At 40.7% G+C, this 18234-nt stretch overlaps 3 protein-coding genes across 4 annotated transcripts; 2 read left to right on the top strand and 1 right to left on the bottom strand.

Annotated features, from left to right (window-relative positions):
- Positions 1-83: 83 nt before the first annotated feature.
- LOC115749547 lies at positions 84-3537 on the bottom strand. Its single transcript, XM_030686410.2, has 5 exons — positions 3164-3537; positions 1321-1578; positions 1034-1103; positions 407-485; positions 84-322 (listed from the first exon to the last, which is right to left on the bottom strand). Exons 1-5 carry the CDS (start codon positions 3443-3445, stop codon positions 259-261), a joined length of 753 nt encoding a protein of 250 aa, XP_030542270.1. The 5' UTR covers positions 3446-3537; the 3' UTR covers positions 84-258.
- Positions 3538-4612: 1075 nt separating this feature from the next.
- LOC115749544 (ubiquitin-like modifier-activating enzyme 5) lies at positions 4613-11383 on the top strand. Of its 2 annotated transcripts, XM_048282459.1 has the most exons (15): positions 4613-4883; positions 5388-5456; positions 5558-5671; positions 5828-5956; positions 6177-6245; positions 6689-6841; positions 6983-7019; positions 7519-7601; positions 8124-8198; positions 8270-8344; positions 8441-8527; positions 8622-8737; positions 9300-9346; positions 9990-10124; positions 11099-11383. In XM_048282459.1, exons 1-14 carry the CDS (start codon positions 4656-4658, stop codon positions 10121-10123), a joined length of 1416 nt encoding a protein of 471 aa, XP_048138416.1. In that variant the 5' UTR covers positions 4613-4655; the 3' UTR covers position 10124; positions 11099-11383. The 2 variants fall into 2 exon arrangements, with proteins under 2 accessions (XP_048138416.1, XP_030542266.1); XM_030686406.2 differs by lacking the exon at positions 11099-11383 and having other exon boundaries at positions 9990-10204.
- Positions 11384-14229: 2846 nt separating this feature from the next.
- On the top strand, positions 14230-15093 carry LOC115749548 (zinc finger protein SHOOT GRAVITROPISM 5). The gene has a single exon (XM_030686413.2). It carries the CDS (start codon positions 14289-14291, stop codon positions 14784-14786), a length of 498 nt encoding a protein of 165 aa, XP_030542273.1. The 5' UTR covers positions 14230-14288; the 3' UTR covers positions 14787-15093.
- The last annotated feature ends 3141 nt before the right edge of the window (positions 15094-18234 follow it).

The raw sequence follows: 18234 nt of genomic DNA on the forward strand, positions 1-18234 counted from the left end.
ATATATCCTTTTAGTTTGTTGCGCGATGACTAATTTTCTGGAAGCATTGAAATCTCCTTTTAAATCCTTAAGCAAGATAAACATCAGCAGCTAACCATTCTTCTGTACAGGTAGCAAAGCTTTGCGAAAACAAAATTAGTCATTGCGCCACAAACTAAAAGGAGAGATATATTATTTGTGAAGACACCATGTCCAAAAGATAAAACTCTTGTTGTTCCACTTCTGTGCATATACAAAGTGACTCAAGCACTACGCGGTTCACTTGTTTATGACTTGAGGCTTCGGAAAGAGGGCTGACAATTGCTTTTCCAGTGCGACCAAACTGATGCATCATTCAGAATATAGATCACCAAATCACATAAAACAGTCAAACTGAAATACGGAAGAACAAACTTGAGTCACTCACATTTCATACTTCTGAAATGCTTCATTTTGTTTTGCCACGTAAAGATCACTATCTCTTGGTATGTTGTTCAAAGGATTAGCTGTCAATCAACAAAAACAGGGGAAAACAAGTAAGAAATCATTAATTGGAAGCTAAAACAAGCGAAGCAGTAAAATAAGCAGCACGAGGGGGGAAAAATGCACCCCAAACAGAAGAGCCTTCAACCAGTGATCAATAAAAAAACTTTATTGGTCGATCGTTGGCATTATAAAGAGAAGCGAGCATGATCTAAATGCACTTTGCTGGGTTGATTAGCAACTGCATCAGGGGAAAAGCAGTCAATATGCAAGGAAAGACGGTAATTTTGCATCTCTGCAATTCTTCACAAATTAAGTCAGACTCAATCATCTAGAACTTAGTAGATCCTTTCAATTTTGAAGAAAAATCTAACTGCCCACTTGTCTTCCCCTCGCGTTATGCATTCTCAAAAATAGGATTCTATGTAAAAGTGCAAAGTGATACAGCGGATGGAGAATTTCACGTTTGGGGGGATAGGGTTCACCACCAGCCCATGGTACTAAAGTGTTCTATTGCTAAAAACTATGCTGTCATGCTCTAAAAGCCAGAGATGAGAACAGAAAATCATACATGGAAGTTGCATCGCTTGCTTATGAACCATGTCTTTGCTAGCATTAACAGAAGGAGCTTGAGGAACCAGCTGCAAAAGCAAACCCATTATGCAATAGAGTCAATAGTGAACAAAATCATCAGGTCTCTGAATGCCAAAAGATAAACTTTTGGTAGAATTTTGCGGAATCATGTGAAGGAGATGGAAGAACATAGAAACTGAAAAAAAAAAAAATGGAGATAGGATGCCCCAGGTCTCTGAGCACAGTGATATTATTGGCGAATTGCAAAGTACTTAGAAGCAATACCTTCTGTTTTTCCCGTCTCTTTAGTATCTTCATATGGCATTTTTTGATGTAGTGCGTCAAATGATATCGAGAATGTTTGGAGCAAAGTTGTTCTCTGATCTCTGGGTTGTCAGTTAGCCAGTCAGATATATCATTGGATTTAACTACGTCATCTTGGTCCAGTGATTCCAACCAGGAATAAACCGGTATCCATTGATCAGTACGTTGAAACCGAGCAGGTGGATAATTCATATGACGCGTTTCCTTTGTTTCCTTTTCCTGCCATAAGAAAAAATACCGTGCGCATGGATTGCCACTCAGTGCCTAGTAAATAGACAAGGCAATCTGCAGAAGTGAAAAACAAAACCAGGCATGCAATAGAAAGTCGATCAAAAGAAATTGATCATAACAAGATTGCAAGACCTGCACCAGCTTTGCCATCATTCTTTTACTACTTTCAGTACTAGTTGATAGGAGAATGATACCTAACCTACGATTCATGCAATTGTGTGACTATATAAGTTCATGATCAGACGTGATATGCGATTGAATCCAAAGGGGATCCTTCAATAAATAGAGAATCCAGAACATTTAATAATAAAATCTCCTCCACAATCAAAGAGAATCCAGAACATTTAATAATAACATACAATCAATCACTTACTAAAAAGACAACTCCACAACATCGCCAAAAAGAAATTCAAATCTTGATAACTGACAAGATCCCAGCATTTAGCCTCATGATTATGAAACGAGCTAGCACCGCAATTGATTTTGTCATGCTACTAATTTCATTGAATTTTGGCAAACAGAATTTGCGCAGAAATATGATGTCACTCCATCTTTTCTTATTTAATCACATTTTTAAAACCTGTAAGCCCAAAAAAGATATCATTACGCATTTAAGCTGGAGCATATATAATATTCAGTATACAGAAAGCATGCAATTCCCATCTCTAGCTACGTGCATCATCCGAATGAGAATAGTGGATGATTAAAGTCAATTAAGAATGAGTTATAAAGTCGATCAAGTAAACATAGCTTGAATCAAAATGTTCCAGCAGCTTGTTTCCATGCTCCTAATCAATTGATTTACCATTTTTTTTGGTCGAGATTTACAATTCAAATCTATGCTTTTCAACTACATAAACTGAGTAGGCACACTCCCCTAGATAAAAAGGACATACTCTCCAGTCATTTCAAAGCTCCCGGAACAAATTTCGGAAAGTATAGCAGAATTGAATCATCTACTGACAACGTTCGATGCTGTTTTTTTTTTCCTTTTTCAGAAACATGTGATGCTTTAGCCCATTGAAACTCTCTCCTTTTGTAAGTAAAATTCGTATCTCAATCATTTTAGTACACTTGTTCAATTCAACCTGAAAAACATATCTAGCCTCTACTCAGCTCAGATAATACCGTGTAAACTCTCTTCTAGCTTTTCTTCTTTTTTCTTCTTTTCGTGTATGATCATGCACTCATCTCAGAATTCTCCATAAACTACACTTGGCCCGATATCTCATTACTCCAAAAACATTTTAACTGCTCTGGCAACACTATGGCACATGCCTTTAGTTTCGCCGAGTGGTTCATACCCAATGAAGAGGCACTTAATCAATACGTAATCCAACATCCGTTTTTCCATCCTCTCATGACAAGTAACAGCTGATACGCATTTGAAAACGAATCCCTCAAATCCCGTACACAATCCAACCAGCCAGCAAGCATCGATCAATTCGATTCTATTCTCTACATACAAAAAGGAAAAAAAAAAAAATAAGACCTTTTATATCGCAAAATACGTTCGAGAGCACAACGTGGAAACAACTCGAAATCATAAACGGGACGGTGGAAAAGGGAGTACCTCTCCATGGATTTGAGCTGGCAATCGGAGGATGTTTTGAATGGAGAGGAGGCGCTCGATGAGCTCAGATCTCTCCATGGACTTGAGCTCCGATGGTAGGGACACATGGTTCACGTCGATCCAAGCCTCGACTTCCGTGGCGGTCACTTCCTTCGCTTCTGGGAAGGCTCGAAGCCAAGCTCTCGCCATGACTTCCCATTCTTGGGTCTGCTCGGTCTGGTTCGGGATCGGATCGTGATCGTCTTCGTCTGGGGCTCCCACTTGCAGTGCCGAGTTCGGCATTTTCGACCGGCCGAGCTCAGTTCAGAGGATGAGGCGAGACGGGAGAGGTCGCGTTGGAATTGGAATTCGAGGTAAAACGAATCAGCATCAAGATATCATACGGACATGTACGTCGTACAATACAGGCCCAGATACACAAAATTCTGAGTCTTGTGTGAGCCAGTTGGGCTGGGCCAATTTTATTCTGGAATATTCTGGCTCTGTTTTCTGAAAAATAAATGATTTAAAAAAATATTTTCTTAAAATAATTACTTGAAAAATACTCAGATCTAAAAAGAGCAAAAAAATAATTAAAAAAATTATTCACGTCAACACCGATTATTCCATATAGGATCACCAATATCTACGTTAACAATTTCCAATCAAAGTAGTCGAAAAGATTCAATTATGAAATTGTCAAAAGATTTAAGACTCAACTAGCCAAATTGACCTTACCCAAAAAAAAAAAAAAAAGGCCAAATTGAAAGATTTTAATATTGAATTGGCACAAAAATTTTAGCACTTTCCCCCTTCAACTTATATTATTCATCCAACAAGGGTTTTCCATCAAGACTCTCCAAGTTCTATAATAACGCTGGCTTTGTTTGCTAGCCATGGTAACATAAAAAAAAAAATTAGTAACTTTATTCCTAGCTTGCACGATAAATTTAGAGTTAGGATTACCATCATCATGATTTTTCCTATTGTTATTAGCCAAAAAAGAGTCCAAATCACCATTGGGAATAAGATTTTCCACGAAATATTAGGTCTCCTGCATTAACATTTGACAATAACATTACCGTTTATATAATCTTTCAAATTATCCACAAAAAAGCTTCGTAGAGAGCTAGGCATCCCAAAATCGTGTTGGAATTTTCTGGCAAGAGGGCGGCCTGTCGAAACATGAGCATGTATGTCTATTCTTCCTCGTTAGTCATTACATTGGAGATCAGATGGCGTCGTTTCCGTTTTTCCAAACACATTTCCAGCTTTCTCCTGTGAATTTCCCCAAGCGAGGCCTTGGATTGCCGATGCCATGGCCCAGATGCATTTGGGTTGCTAAACCTTGGAAGGCCGACAGATTACAGGCCCAGATGCGAAAATTGTCCGTGTAGATTGGAGCCGTTACCGAAGCCGAAGACGACGTTCATCATCTTCACTGTAAGAACGAAGGTTGGCTGTTTTTGACCTTTTCTTTAGCTCTGCACCCCCGAAAACAACAAGGGGTTGCATGCTGCCATGCTGGTGCTGGGCAAATAAAAGCAGGCGAGGAAGGAATCATTTACGACAGTCGACTCTCAGTCAGTGCATCGTCGATTCAATTCCCAATTTCACAGTGAGAGAGGGAGGGAAGGAGGGGGGGTGGGAAATGGAGACCGAATTGAAAGAGATTCTTGGCGATCTTGAATCGCTTGAGCGATCCTTGCCCGATGCTTCTCCCCATGCCTCCATCGACAAGGTACTTCCAGCTTTGCTTCATCTCCATGCGTCCGCGATCTCCGCTTTCCTCGCGCACAACTGCGCCTGCATTATTTTGGCCGGACATGTTTTCTGTCGCTTTCGTCCTGTCAGATGTTACTTGTGATTTTTCTTGCGATCTATGGCACCAGATTTCGAGAGAAAGAACAGGATTAGATTTCTTATAAGCATCCATCCCCGTTGTTCTCTTGAAAATGTTCTCCGGCATTAGAAACGCATGGGACGTGTTAGATCCCGATAGTGTAAATTTGAACGTTGGAGGGTTTATTTGAATTGCCTGAAAAACTATGCGTGGACATGGAAGAGAGTACTTGATCGTTTCGGCTTTCCATTGCCTCTTGACTTTTAATAGTTCTGAAAACGAGGAGGATCAAAGAGGAAAACCTTAGTTCAAAGAAGCTTGAGTCCTTCAAATGAAGATGTTTTCTCGTAATAAATGATTGAGACGCTGAATATGTTTGCCTTCGTCTGGTGTGGTATGTAGCTGAGGTCGCGGGTGATGCATCTATCTGAGCTTGCAAAATTTGCCCCAGTTCGTCGCTCGAAAGTCAAGGTGATATTCTGTCAGTTCTCTATCCCTATTGTCTCTATGTTGCCTGGTCGTTAAACTTTGAGATTGTGATATGGAGATATCTGTTTTTGTTCCATTGGCAGGATATGAGTGCCGAGGTTGTAGACAGTAACCCTTATAGTAGGCTCATGGCACTACAAAGGATGGGAATTGTGGAGAATTATGAAAGGATACGGGAGTACTCCGTTGCTATAGTTGTCTGTACTTATTTCTTCCTTCAATCTGTACCTCAATGAAAACAAGCTATTCATAGTGTATTCGCAAAATTCACTCAGCCAAAAAAAAAATGAAAAAGAAAAAGGTTTTGAATTGACTGGCTTATACCTTTCTATTGACGTCATTTCAAACTGCAGGGAATTGGTGGCGTGGGAAGTGTCGCTGCTGAGATGCTCACGCGGTGTGGTGTAGGTCGCCTCTTGCTGTATGATTATGACAAAGTCGAGTTAGCTAACATGAACAGGCTATTTTTCCGTCCAGAACAGGTAGCTGACAGCGCTTAAGTTTTTCACCCTTTACCATCAATGTAATGAAATCAGGAAATTTCACCTTCAGCAATTAGCTATAAGAATGAGATCAAATTTTAACTGTTAGAAGAGTAGTGCTGGCCAGAGTTGCTTGTACAATATATAGCATGCATGTTGGTATCTGAAATGGTATTGCTTGGTCAATGGTCAGTCAAATGTCTTTCTTTTACCTTCTTAGGTTGGGATGACAAAGACCGATGCTGCTGTTCAGACTCTGTCAGACATAAATCCAGACGTTGTCCTTGAGGTTTGTGCTTTATCCAGTCCTTGTTGGAGGTCAACCCACATCTCTTGGCAGATACCCATTTCTGAAAAGTAAACCAAGTTATTCTCAAAATGGCAAGATTGATCGAGCAGTATGAACGAAAGTTTTCATTGCTGCTTGTGATGATGGTATAGAGTTGCCACATCTATGGACATTGATGTGTCAATATGGATTTTCTATCGTTCACAAATATCACCGACCTAAAGAGATAGTTAGGTTTGTTTGACATCGATTTCCTATTACCGGCCCATGCTAATTTATAGTTCTACTTCTAGCTTAGGCGTAGGTAACTAGATGTTTCGAAAACCATGGTCTAGAAATATCCTTGTCACGCAAAACCAGTTGAATTTGTGGGGTCTGATGTGAGTATTGATTCTGTCTGTTCCGGTTTATCATTCCATTGTCAAACTTTCTGGTTTTTTCAGAGCTATACATTTAATATAACAACACTACAAGGCTTTGAAACCTTCATATCAAGTTTGAAGAATAAGTCCTTTCATCCAGACAAAGAAGGTAGCGGCGTGGATCTTGTGTTAAGCTGTGTTGATAATTATGAAGCCAGAATGGTTGTTAACCAGGTAGAGTTGTTACCTTAGGTGGGCTAGAACTAATGATTGATTTCATTTTATTTATGTAATGACGAATTGTACATAGCTTGTTATGGCTTTATTAAATGTTTTCAATGGCTATGTGACATCAAAATTCTTGTGGTTATACAGGCTTGCAATGAGTTGAATCAGACATGGATGGAATCTGGTGTGATTCATACTCTCTCTCTCTCTCTCTCTCTCTCTCTCTCTCTCTCTCTCTCTCTCTACAGACTACATACATAAGTACTAGTACAATTTGGTGAGCTGGCTTAGATGTTCAGATTATTACTGGTCCGCAACAAAGTCCTTGAGAAGCTGAGAAGAATGCTTCCATTTCTCTGTTCTGGAGTTCTAAGGCTGTTTCACATAGGCCTATGTGGTTGATTTATGGGTCGATGGCTTTGCTACATCGAATGAGATACTGATAGCATTTCAGATTCCAGATGGTTTTAGAATGCTATGATCACCATCATCTTAATTGTAGGATTGACCACTGAGTTAACTTCAAGGAAGACATGCCTACTTGTTCTAAGTCATTGCTGAAGTGTGGAGAATCTGGTTGTACTTGTAGTTTTTTATGTCAACTGTGCTGATGCGGTGAAATGTTAATGGATCTTTATGTTCCTCCTTTGTGATAAGATTCATTCATGAGGAAATGCATGCAGGTGTCTCTGAAGATGCCGTGTCTGGTCATATCCAATTGCTGATTCCTGGGGAAACGGCATGTTTTGCCTGTGCTCCTCCTCTTGTAAGTTAGCATTCAAAGTTTAAACTGGAGGATGAATGTTAAAGTAGATCTATATGTACTTTTATATGCATCACTTTTCGCTCTCATTGACACATTGGAAATATGGATTTGTCCCTTCATTCATGGGAAACAATAGTTTTCATACTGACTTGTAAGAAAATGTACGGCTACTCAATCAACTTTTCCATAAGAATCTGGTTGTCTGTTGGTCAAGTGCTTTTCTTATGAGATTTAATTAGCGTCAAATCTTATCTCTGTTTAAATATCTGAAGAGGAATGAAACTCTAGATCGCAAGCCCACATTTACAAGTATACATAGTACTGGCATCTTGTGCATTCTTTTCACTGGTCCAAAGGATATTAGCACTTTCGTCTGACTTGTTTGATGTGATGGACTTTTGGTTCATTTATAACATGGAAGTTAAACCTGGTTTGCATCCTCTTATTACTTTCTCTCTTTTAGTCTTGCTGTAAGGAAAGAAACTCTAACTCCTGGTGCTAATATCTCATGGACTATTTTAGGTTGTAGCATCTGGAATAGATGAACGTACGCTTAAACGTGAAGGGGTTTGTGCTGCATCGTTACCAACTACTATGGTAAATAGGTTCCTCATCCTTTTAATTGTGTTTGCGGTATCCACTGTATCTTACCGTCTCCAAATTATCAGGGAGTTGTTGCAGGTCTTCTTGTTCAAAATACACTAAAGTTCTTGCTTAAATTTGGACATGTCTCACCATACCTGGTACTCTCTCCCTCTCTCGACATGCATGTGCGCATAGAGGCTGGGGTTATGCTCCTTATTCTCTGAATTTTGAAAGTTTTTATTGCATGATTGCAGGGATACAATTCTCTTAAAGACTATTTCCCAACCATGGAAATGAGGCCAAATCCTCAATGTGCTAATGCAGCATGTCTAGAACGACAGGCAACTAATTTGATTGGCCTTTGTTTGGCGACAGTTTAATCTGTCCACTGATACGTGATTTATTTATGCGGTTCTCTATTTTTTTACCATGCAGAAAGAATACATGCTTGTGAAGCCAGCTAGGGATGCTGCTGCTAAAGCCAAGATGGAGGCTGAGGCACCGTTTGCTGCTGAATGTCCTCTTCATGTTGATAATGAGTGGAACATAAGGTATTCATCGGGTCCGACAAAGTTATTTTTAAAGAAAGCTGAGTTACTGACGCCTCATCAAACCTTTCAGTTTGAGAAAATAATGAAGAGGACAGGAAGGACAGAGAAAATCATTTCCCTTTCTTTTGTCATTTTTTATGGGAAAGACCATATGAGATGGAAGTCCTTTTCTTGCAAAATACGACTACTTTGGGGGAACTTCTGGAGGTTCTTCGCGTAGTAATAGCATAAGTTTTTTTCTTGTCTTCTACTTATTGATGTTGCCCTAACAAATGGAATGCATTGGAATTGGAATCGTTACCCCTCCTTTGAACTAAACATTGTGTGTGAAAAATGGTTGTCATGTCATTTCCGAATGACTCGTCCTTCCATAGTTTTCATGACATGACTTGTCCTTCCATAGTTTTCATAATCAATCTAATGCGTTTGGCTATTCTCTTTCTAGGATTTAGTTATAGTGTCTCGAGGTTCTTTTATTCCAACGTCTTCTTCTCTAATCTTTTCTTCTCTTCATTGTCGTTGATGATCTGATCATTTTTCTGCAATTTTTTGTCCTCTTCAGTGTTGTTGATGATAATGATACAAAGCAGACGGATGCTGCAAGTTCAGGTGCCTTTTGTCTCTCTTATTTAAAGAAGTGTTTCACTGCCGTAAACTTGTTGTTAAACATAAACTTGTACAAGTTCTCCTTGCTGGTAATGATGCAGTTCTCTTTTCATGGGATGGTTCTCATTATTTTGGTTTAGTTCTCATGGCTGATTCACTGACGTTTCAAGCTCCATCTACGACCAGTCCCTTTTGGAAAATCTGGCCTTATTATAGTGTTGCGCATGAGAAGTTTTTATTTCAATGGTGACAGATATAAATAAGGAAAAATACCACTTTGCACCATTACACTACTTGCCTGTATGCACATGTAACTGAGCTGAGCATTCGACCTGTCGTTTAATTTATCTTTTAGTGTTTACTCCCTCTTGTTTCTCCAATTTGTTTGGGGTTCCATGTTTGTGATGTAGTTTTGTCATTCACTGGGGACTATACTTTTTAAAAGGTCCTATAGTGCTCCAGAAAAGTTGGCATCTTCTGGAATTTTCGCTTGAGTGTATATTCAGTTGTTGGCTGTGTCATATAATTCTGAATTGCCATTAGAATTCCAGATTTTATGTTCTTCTCCTGCTTTCCTTTCAGTTCTCGGTGTGCTCACTCGCAACTTTAGTTCGGCAATTATTATCTAACTTTGTGTTCCCTGCAGATGCTCTTCCCAAAGGACTCACTCGAGAACTTCCTAGTGCTGATGAGTTTCAGAATGCTCCCACCTCTGGATCAGCATATATTGATGACCTCGAAGATCTAAGGAAGCAACTTGATGCGCTTAATTCTTTTTAAGATGCAAATTATATACTTCACCTAAAGTGACCTTCTCAGAAAACTTTTGACGTATTTCGAGGAGCATTCAACTTGCGACACAGCCTTCACACACAAGTAGAAGAAGAAAATCAGAGTTGCGGTCTTACCTTTACGTAGTATAATTTTTTTTTTCCTTTTGTCTTTTCCTTTTTCTTTTGCATCAACTCTTGAAGGCTTCACATGTAGCATGATTTGTAGGTTAGAAATTACAAGTTTACATGGGTTCGGTAAGAGTAACGAGAGGTTAAGGGAACTAAACAATCCTGTTTTGCTGGCTTTTTCTTTCCCATTTCTTTTTCATTTTTCTCTGACAGTTTCGGATAATAGTTAGCTCAAATTGTAGAGCGGATAGCAACAGTAGCAATTCTAAAGATGCGAAGGTTGTGATTTGGCTGAAATTTTGTGGTTGTGACAAGCATCTGTCCTTGTGATGGTTCCATTCTCGAGATCTGACAGGTCTTAGGTTCCATTCCCGTTTTCCCTTGTGATAAGAGTAGCTAAGAGGTGGAGTACCTATGGCAACGAAATACCATGTGATGAGGACGGTTAGATTTTTCAAATGGGATATTGCCTTTAAGCAACATGATCTCGTGATGGGATCGCTTGCATTATGCATGGGAATCAGGGATTCGTCTTTGCGACTTCACTGGGTCCGTTGACGTCTCTGATCTAGGGAGGGTCTGAGACCTGAGAGGTGAGAAGGGAAATCTTCAAAAGCTGAAGATACAAAAAAGTGCCTGACTAGCGCATAACGCTACAGATTTGGGAAGCTTGGGCTGTTCATTGAGGCTTTCTTCTTGGGATGGCCTGGCGAGCTTTTTCCCTTTCGCTCTCCCTAATTTCCACCTTTTCCTCTTTTATTCGACAGATCATGCTTAACCAGGAAAGGGATTTGGGCACGTGGTCATGATGATTAAGACTTATATTCCATCATGATTTGGCTGATATGTGCAAAAGCCTTTTAGACCCGCCAAGAGTTGTAAGTGCCAAGCATTCAACTGTTAGGTTAGCTGCTTCCATTTTCGAGCACCAGGATTGTAAAACTGGATTTCGCATTTGGGATCATAAATCTCGAATCGTTAGTATCTAAGGGAGCACAGGAGAGATCACCACCTATTCATGTGGTCGGAAGTCGCATCCTTTGCTTCTTAGGCCGGATCTACCAAATTTGTTTCGTCGTTTGATATAGTTTAATACGTCATACGGGCTTGAATTATTTTTTTATGGAAGAGAATTTTTACGTGCTGTGAATCATGGGTGGACTGTCCGACCCCCAAAAAAAAAAAAAAAATTTCACGGGTGGACTGTCTGTCGAGTATATTTTCCTGAAGGAATTATGAAAAAAAAGATGCGAATCACTATTAAACTGGTGTGTGGATGTACCAACCAATTGGGAGCAAGTAATGTGAGAAATGGAGCTAGTTGCAGAGCATGCTCCCAGGATTAAAAGTGGGCGATCAATTGGATTATCAAGACTGACTCTTAGTGGGGGCCAAGAAGCCGCAAAGACACATCTTTTTGCACCCCTAGAAACGCAATGGAGAAATTCGTCCATCTTCAATTGTTTAAGGTGCACCGCATTCGACTAAAGTCAAAAAGTGTGGACGTCATAAAATTTAAACATACGTAAAAATATAAAGAAATCATAAACTAAACTGTATATTTCTAACGAACAAGGCATGTCTTTTTACGTGATTAGGCATTACAGACTTGAAAAGAAAAAAACAAACATAGATTCTGCATTTATAAAGATCGGAAACGAACCCGATCGCATTCATGAACTCTGGACTCGTGTCGCCGGACCAAGCGCCTCACCACTCATCAAGACCGACGACAAATTCAGCTTTGCTAATATAATCATAAGTTTTCATCCGAAATTCTAATATAATTTTTTTGGGCCTACCATCACCATTATCAGAAATTGTGGACGTGAAGTCCATTCATCACAAGACGTCTTATATGGCATACCGTTGTGGATCGCTAAATCTACATCGGGACTACATTAACGAAATTAGAAACATCTACCGATTAAGAACTTGTCCCGCCGAGAATGCGCCGTGCTCCAAATGGAAACTAAGAGAAATGGCTACGTACGAGAGAGGGCCCCGCAGGAAATGAGCGGTCCAAGTGGTGAGAGTCAGTACCCACAATGATAGTCAGCCACACCCCTCACTGTGCCCGTCCCACGTGCCAATCTGCCCGGGGCGTGGCCTGCTCGCATCCAAAAGTCGGAAGCTTTTCTTTTGTACCGAGGGCCGACAGCATCAGGTCCTACCATAAAGTCTTTTTCAATTTCGTTGCCTACAAAAAAAAAAAAAAAAATTTAAACTCCTTTTCCAAAAAAAGGCCCCCGAAATTATAAAATTAAAAGGGAAAAAAAACAAACTCGCTCCCCCACCCACCCGCGCACGTGCGAGCGTAATTATTACACTTCCACGAAGACCTCGCTCGATCGATCCTCATGTCTCTCCTCCAAGAAAAGCAAAGACTCCAATAATTTATAAATTATCACAAAGAAAAGGCAAAAGAGAGAAAAAAAGGCGAAGATACAAACGCTTTGCGAGAATCCAAAAGCTACTACTCAATGGCCCAATAACGCAATCCGTTACACGCGCCATCCCCCTTGTCTCTTCAAATATAACGGAATTCTCTCCGCCTTTGCCTTCACTTTTCTTTAAACCCAAAACACCCTCGCACGCTCCGCTAGAATGACCAAATTCTAGTCCCACACGTGCATAGTAAACTAAAGTAGCTAATCTTCAGTGAAATTTTCACCGTGGTACGTCCCATCGATCGCGAAAATCAGATCACCACTTGCTAATGCGTGATGCGTACCATGCGTTTTTGGGGACACTCAGTTCTCTTCGTAGGTATCTTCTAATCCCACGTTGATTGTATTTGTTAGACTCGTCAAAATAGGTTATGGATCAAATTCTCGACGGAAAAATTTCCAAAACAGTCCTAAGCCTATAGCAATTGGGCCAATTCAGTAGTAAATAATTGTTTTTGTCGGTTCGATTCTACATCTTTTGCATTTGTGTTAATTCAATCCACTTGACCCGCCAATACCGACGTGGCATGCCGACTTAGGCGTGACATTTTTTTAATGATATTTTAATAATTTTTTTTGAATTTTTTTCTTCAGTTTTGTTTTTTTCCCAACCCTTGGGCCGACGAGAGCAGGGACGCTAGCATTGGGCGAGGGCACCATGGCCCGGGCCCGGGCTAGGCCACGGCCGCGACAGCCTCGCTCGCCTAAATCATGCCAGGGCATTGCGGCCCTCGCCCGGTCGGCCCAAGGGTTTGGGAAAAAAAAGACTAAAGAGAAAAAAAAGAAAAATCATAACAATTAAAAATGTCATTAAACATTATTTAAAAAAGTGCCACGTCAAAACCGACATGCTACGTCAGTACCGGTCGGCCAAATGGACGGAATTGGCACAAATGCAAAAGTTTTAGGAATCAATTGGCAAAAAAAAATATATATTTATGATCGAATTGGCACAATTACAATAGATTTAGGATTGTTTTGGTAATTTTTCCAAATATTAACCCATATCATGCGTAGAGTTATTATTTGAATTAGTTATATTCAATAAATGAGTTTAGAATGGTAACGCTTAAAATAATTGGGTGTTAAATGAGTTCACAACTTACGTAGACCTCTTAACCCACCTCTATCACTCTCTCTTTATTCCTTTTTCTCATCTTAGTTTGGGTATGAGTTTTCTTATATTGGGTTAACTATAAAAGTGTTTTAACAATATGAGTCGGATATATGCCACTAGATTTGTATTATACGGAAATGGATCAAAGCAAATTAAGTAGGTTTCGATAACGATTCACCTGTTTGACGGGTCTAGTGTTTATATGTCTATAGTAGTTCTTGCATAAATTAGTACCGACTTAAATTTGCCAGCTTTTAATTTCACCGTAACATATCTAGCTGGAGACATGGGACTTCTAAAGTCGATTAAGCCATTTTGCATGGTGACCATGGACAAAATAGTAAAAATGGCCTGTGTAAGGCTGTGAGCTGCTTATATATAGACACCCAGTTCCGCCAAGCCCACAGTCTCTTCTTTCGTGACAACCACCTTGGCCGGTTTCTCTTTGTACTTAACCTCTTCCTTTTTCTTCTCAAATGGAAGACGATGACCAAAAGGAACTCCAGCTCCTCCCTGCTCCACATTCCACAGCTTCCTCATCAAACATGCCTTCCACGCCGTCCGGTTCCTCATCAAGGCGCCGGTCGGCCACGTCTGATCCATACGAATTAGCCCCCTCGCTCGACTTGCAACTATCGATCAGCCTCCGCCCGATCCGCCCGCCTCCTAACTGCGTCGTTCCAGGCGACATGAAGCTGGAGACGAATAATGTCAAGGCCTTGAAGTGGGAGGCGGCGGAGCAAATCCGGCTCGCTGCGATAGAGAAGGCGTACGCGGAGCGAGTGAGGGATCTCACGAGGCGGGAGATGGAGCTGGCGCAGTCGGAGTTCGCCAGGGCGAGGCACATGTGGGAGAGGGCGAGGGAGGAGGTGGATAGGGCGGAGAGGATGAAGGAGCGGGCGACGCGGCAGATCGACTCAGCGTGCATGGAGATCACTTGCCAGTCTTGTAGGCAAAGGTTTCGACCGGCTTGACGACGTTGTCGATGAAACAATATCCCTGTTGGTGATGAATGATGACTTTGATGATGCCACCTGAACTTTTTCCAATTCAGTAAAGTTGTTATGTGTTTTTCGCATTTCTCTTGCGGGTTTTTTGGTATTGGATTCTTGCAATTCCCTCATGAAAGTGGAAGCAAAAGACTCTGGAGGACAAATAAATAATGGGTGGCATATCGAAAGAATTAATCTCTACACATCTTGATCTGGGCAAAAGCATTGAACCATTGATCTCTTCAATTGTATGACATGTTAATAAAAAATGAATGATTTCTGAATCTCAGACATAATTTGCAAACTCGGAACGCCGTGCCCGTTGTCTTGCCAAACTATCGATATATTTAAATAACGGATAGTTCCAATGATTCTCAACTTTGTGATTGTCTTCGTGAATCAGTTTTCTAGATGGGTCGGAGTAGCATTCGCTGTAAGAGTGAGAATGCTAAACGGCCATGGTATCTAGAAGTAGACCGGATATATGCTATCGAAGCATTTGTTGTTTTATGGCATCATCTATGTTTCATATGGTTTCTCCGATTCGTCCACTTTTATTTTGCATCGGCAAAATGGCGACTACATCGGAGATTTGTCGCAACTTCCGATGGTACGGTTTCGATACTGGCACATGTGACTGCTAAGAAGCAGCTCTTTCGAACGTCTGCATCAACCTAAATTGTAACTCTAAGGTTTTTTTCCTTTAAGATGAGAGCATAGTTGTTGATGTTCACTGGAAATAATAAGAAATGAAGGCTTTTTAAGAACTAAGGGAATTCATACAAGTACAACCATTCCAATGGATTACGAAAATTGTTATATAAGAAAGCTGAGCTTTGTAGTTGACTTAAAAGTTACTCCACAATCAAACTGTATCATATTATCCTACTTATGGAAACCATTACCTGCTAAAATCTATAGGCACGAGGCATCTCCGGTTGAAATGACCATGACAAAAGTTGCTACCGGTGCCGTAGAATTCTGATGATCTAGTCAAACCGATCGGGTCTTTGATTTTAAGTTTAAGTTTTGATAAGTTTCTAGTTTTCATTAAAGTTGTGGTCTCTATTTTAGTTGAAAGTTTTGATTACTGTAAATGTTACAGGATAATATTGGGGAACCAAGGCAGATGAATAATGCAGATTAAAGCAGTCAAACTGATAAAATTCAGAGTCAACTTCAGAACCTTGACGTCCATAGAAAAGGCAAATGAATCAGAACAAAAAGCAACCATTTCATCTACACAATGTGACAGGATAGCCGTATCCACTTTGTATTCAACTCCTTAACTTTTTGCTCATCAGAAGACCAAACGCCCCCACTATCCATGTCTGGGATCTAACACCAGGGAAAAAGGGCATCAAGATAAGATCATTTTGGTATGGGTTTTACCAAAAGCACCAGTCACGTAGCAATGCACTGTGCCCTCGCAAAGATGTCGTGACAATCGAACTAGCTTGATTTGTCAGCAACCTCGCGACGTATTACTCAAACACAGTTGATCTGTCTGCAATAATACAGTCCGCCCGGTTCTTTCACGAGGTCGCGACGTAATCGAGTGGGGCAAAGAATTTGCAAAGTTTTCAAAACTAGGTCCTGTTTTGAAAAGTATGTTTGTGAGAACTGAGAATCAAGGAAAAAGAATGTAAACCCTAATAACATATAACTATCATTGAGAGCCCTTTTCTTTTTCCTCCCTTTGCTGCCAGAAACTTCTTGACTGCCCAACCTAATGAGGAATCTTGATGGGCACTACTGTGTTCTCTCTGGTCCACCTGCTGTTGCTTGCTAGCATTCCATCAACAGTACATTCTGATGCCCTTTAATCAAAACATTATGTCCTAGAATGAACGATGTAACCACAAAGTTGAGCTGTTTCAGTAACGGGTAATGGTCAGTAGATGGCGTTTTTGGGACCGCACGAGCCAATCCATAGGAAGCGGCGGCTGATTATAAAGTAGAGATCGGACCAGGTTAAGATTTCTTTTTCTTCGTCCGAACTCATCCGGTTGAAGTAGATAAGTCCGGCTAATATGTGGTGTCATAACGATGCTCTCGGTGGTCCGCATAAAACTTTTGGGACCCATCGGTGCAAAGTTCACGTTCCACAGCTTCGAACTGATATGGGCAACAAAAAATTCTCACTGGTTGGATACCAGTAAAATAGCACTAGCATTCAGCATGAAAGCCGTACTCCGCACCACTCCACCATATGGTCGATAAATGCTAACGAAATGGATTCCTTGTCTCTCGTGTTTTTATTTGGATACTGTCTTAGATATGCAAGGAACAATCAATTGCAGAAAGTTGGGGAGTGCGGATAAAGATGTAGGACATGCCTTCAGCAGTATAATCAAGCTAGCCATCATGACAATACCTTAAATTTGTCTTTTCACATCGTCTTCACGTTGTTGTCAGAGCGAAACTGTGCGTGGATGCAAAATCTTATCATCAGATTTGCTGAAACACAAACCGTAATACCGAGTGGAAGCTGCACTTATGATCGTTTATGAAGGTGTCAATACATATATCAGTCTCCCTCCAGACTTCTTGCCATGACCGACCAAACCAATTCGACTGTCCACTTACAGATTATCACACAGCTGTTTTGGTTCAAGCCTAATGGTAATAATACCCGATGCCACGCTGTCTGGATACCGTTCACTTCGGGATGATTCTGGGTACGACTTGTAAGTGAGATGTTTAGGGGGTTTGAGGCGATGCTTCCTTCGGGAAGAACGGTGTTCCTCTACCTGTATTTCACAGTTCAAAGTCTGAATGAAAATTTGGCCAGGGACCAGTTAGGCACAAGAGGACTTTCAGAGGGGACAAAAGATTGTGGGGCTGATAAAAGTCATGTGAGGACTACTTCACTGTCTTGACTTTGATAATTGGGGCATGAGCAGGTGAGAGAGGAGGATGAATATGCCATACATGCCCATCTAAAGTACCTCTCATTGCTTTCTAGGATTAGAAGAACAAGCAGGATACAAGATGCCATACCTTTTGGGCATAGTCATTCCCAAAACCAACCAACAACAGAGGCAACTTTTATTTCTTGGATTGGATCGGGATTCGAATTCTTGCGCCACAACCCATTAGCCGGAAAATATCACAACAAAGCACGAAAGCCGAACTATGACTTACAAGGCAGCGGAATATGCACATGTGACCAAGTTGGTTAAGTTACTAATTAAAACGCGGAGTCGCCGAAAAGAAGTAGGGAGTGACATTCACCGTGCTTTAGTTGTCAAGCACAAGTCCAAAACACCTCTGGCAATCATTGCCCTGGGTGTGGATAGAGGGAATAGCTTTGCGCTTGAGAGGAACGTTAGAGGCAAAGCTTGCTATTTAGTGCAATCATTCGCACAATAAATTAGAGTAGTTTCAGATACGTGAATCATGTGATTACAGGCAGTGAGCAACATGC

The sequence above is a fragment of the Rhodamnia argentea genome, chromosome 7 (genome assembly GCF_020921035.1).
Source record: "Rhodamnia argentea isolate NSW1041297 chromosome 7, ASM2092103v1, whole genome shotgun sequence".
Classification (NCBI taxonomy): Eukaryota; Viridiplantae; Streptophyta; class Magnoliopsida; order Myrtales; family Myrtaceae; genus Rhodamnia; species Rhodamnia argentea.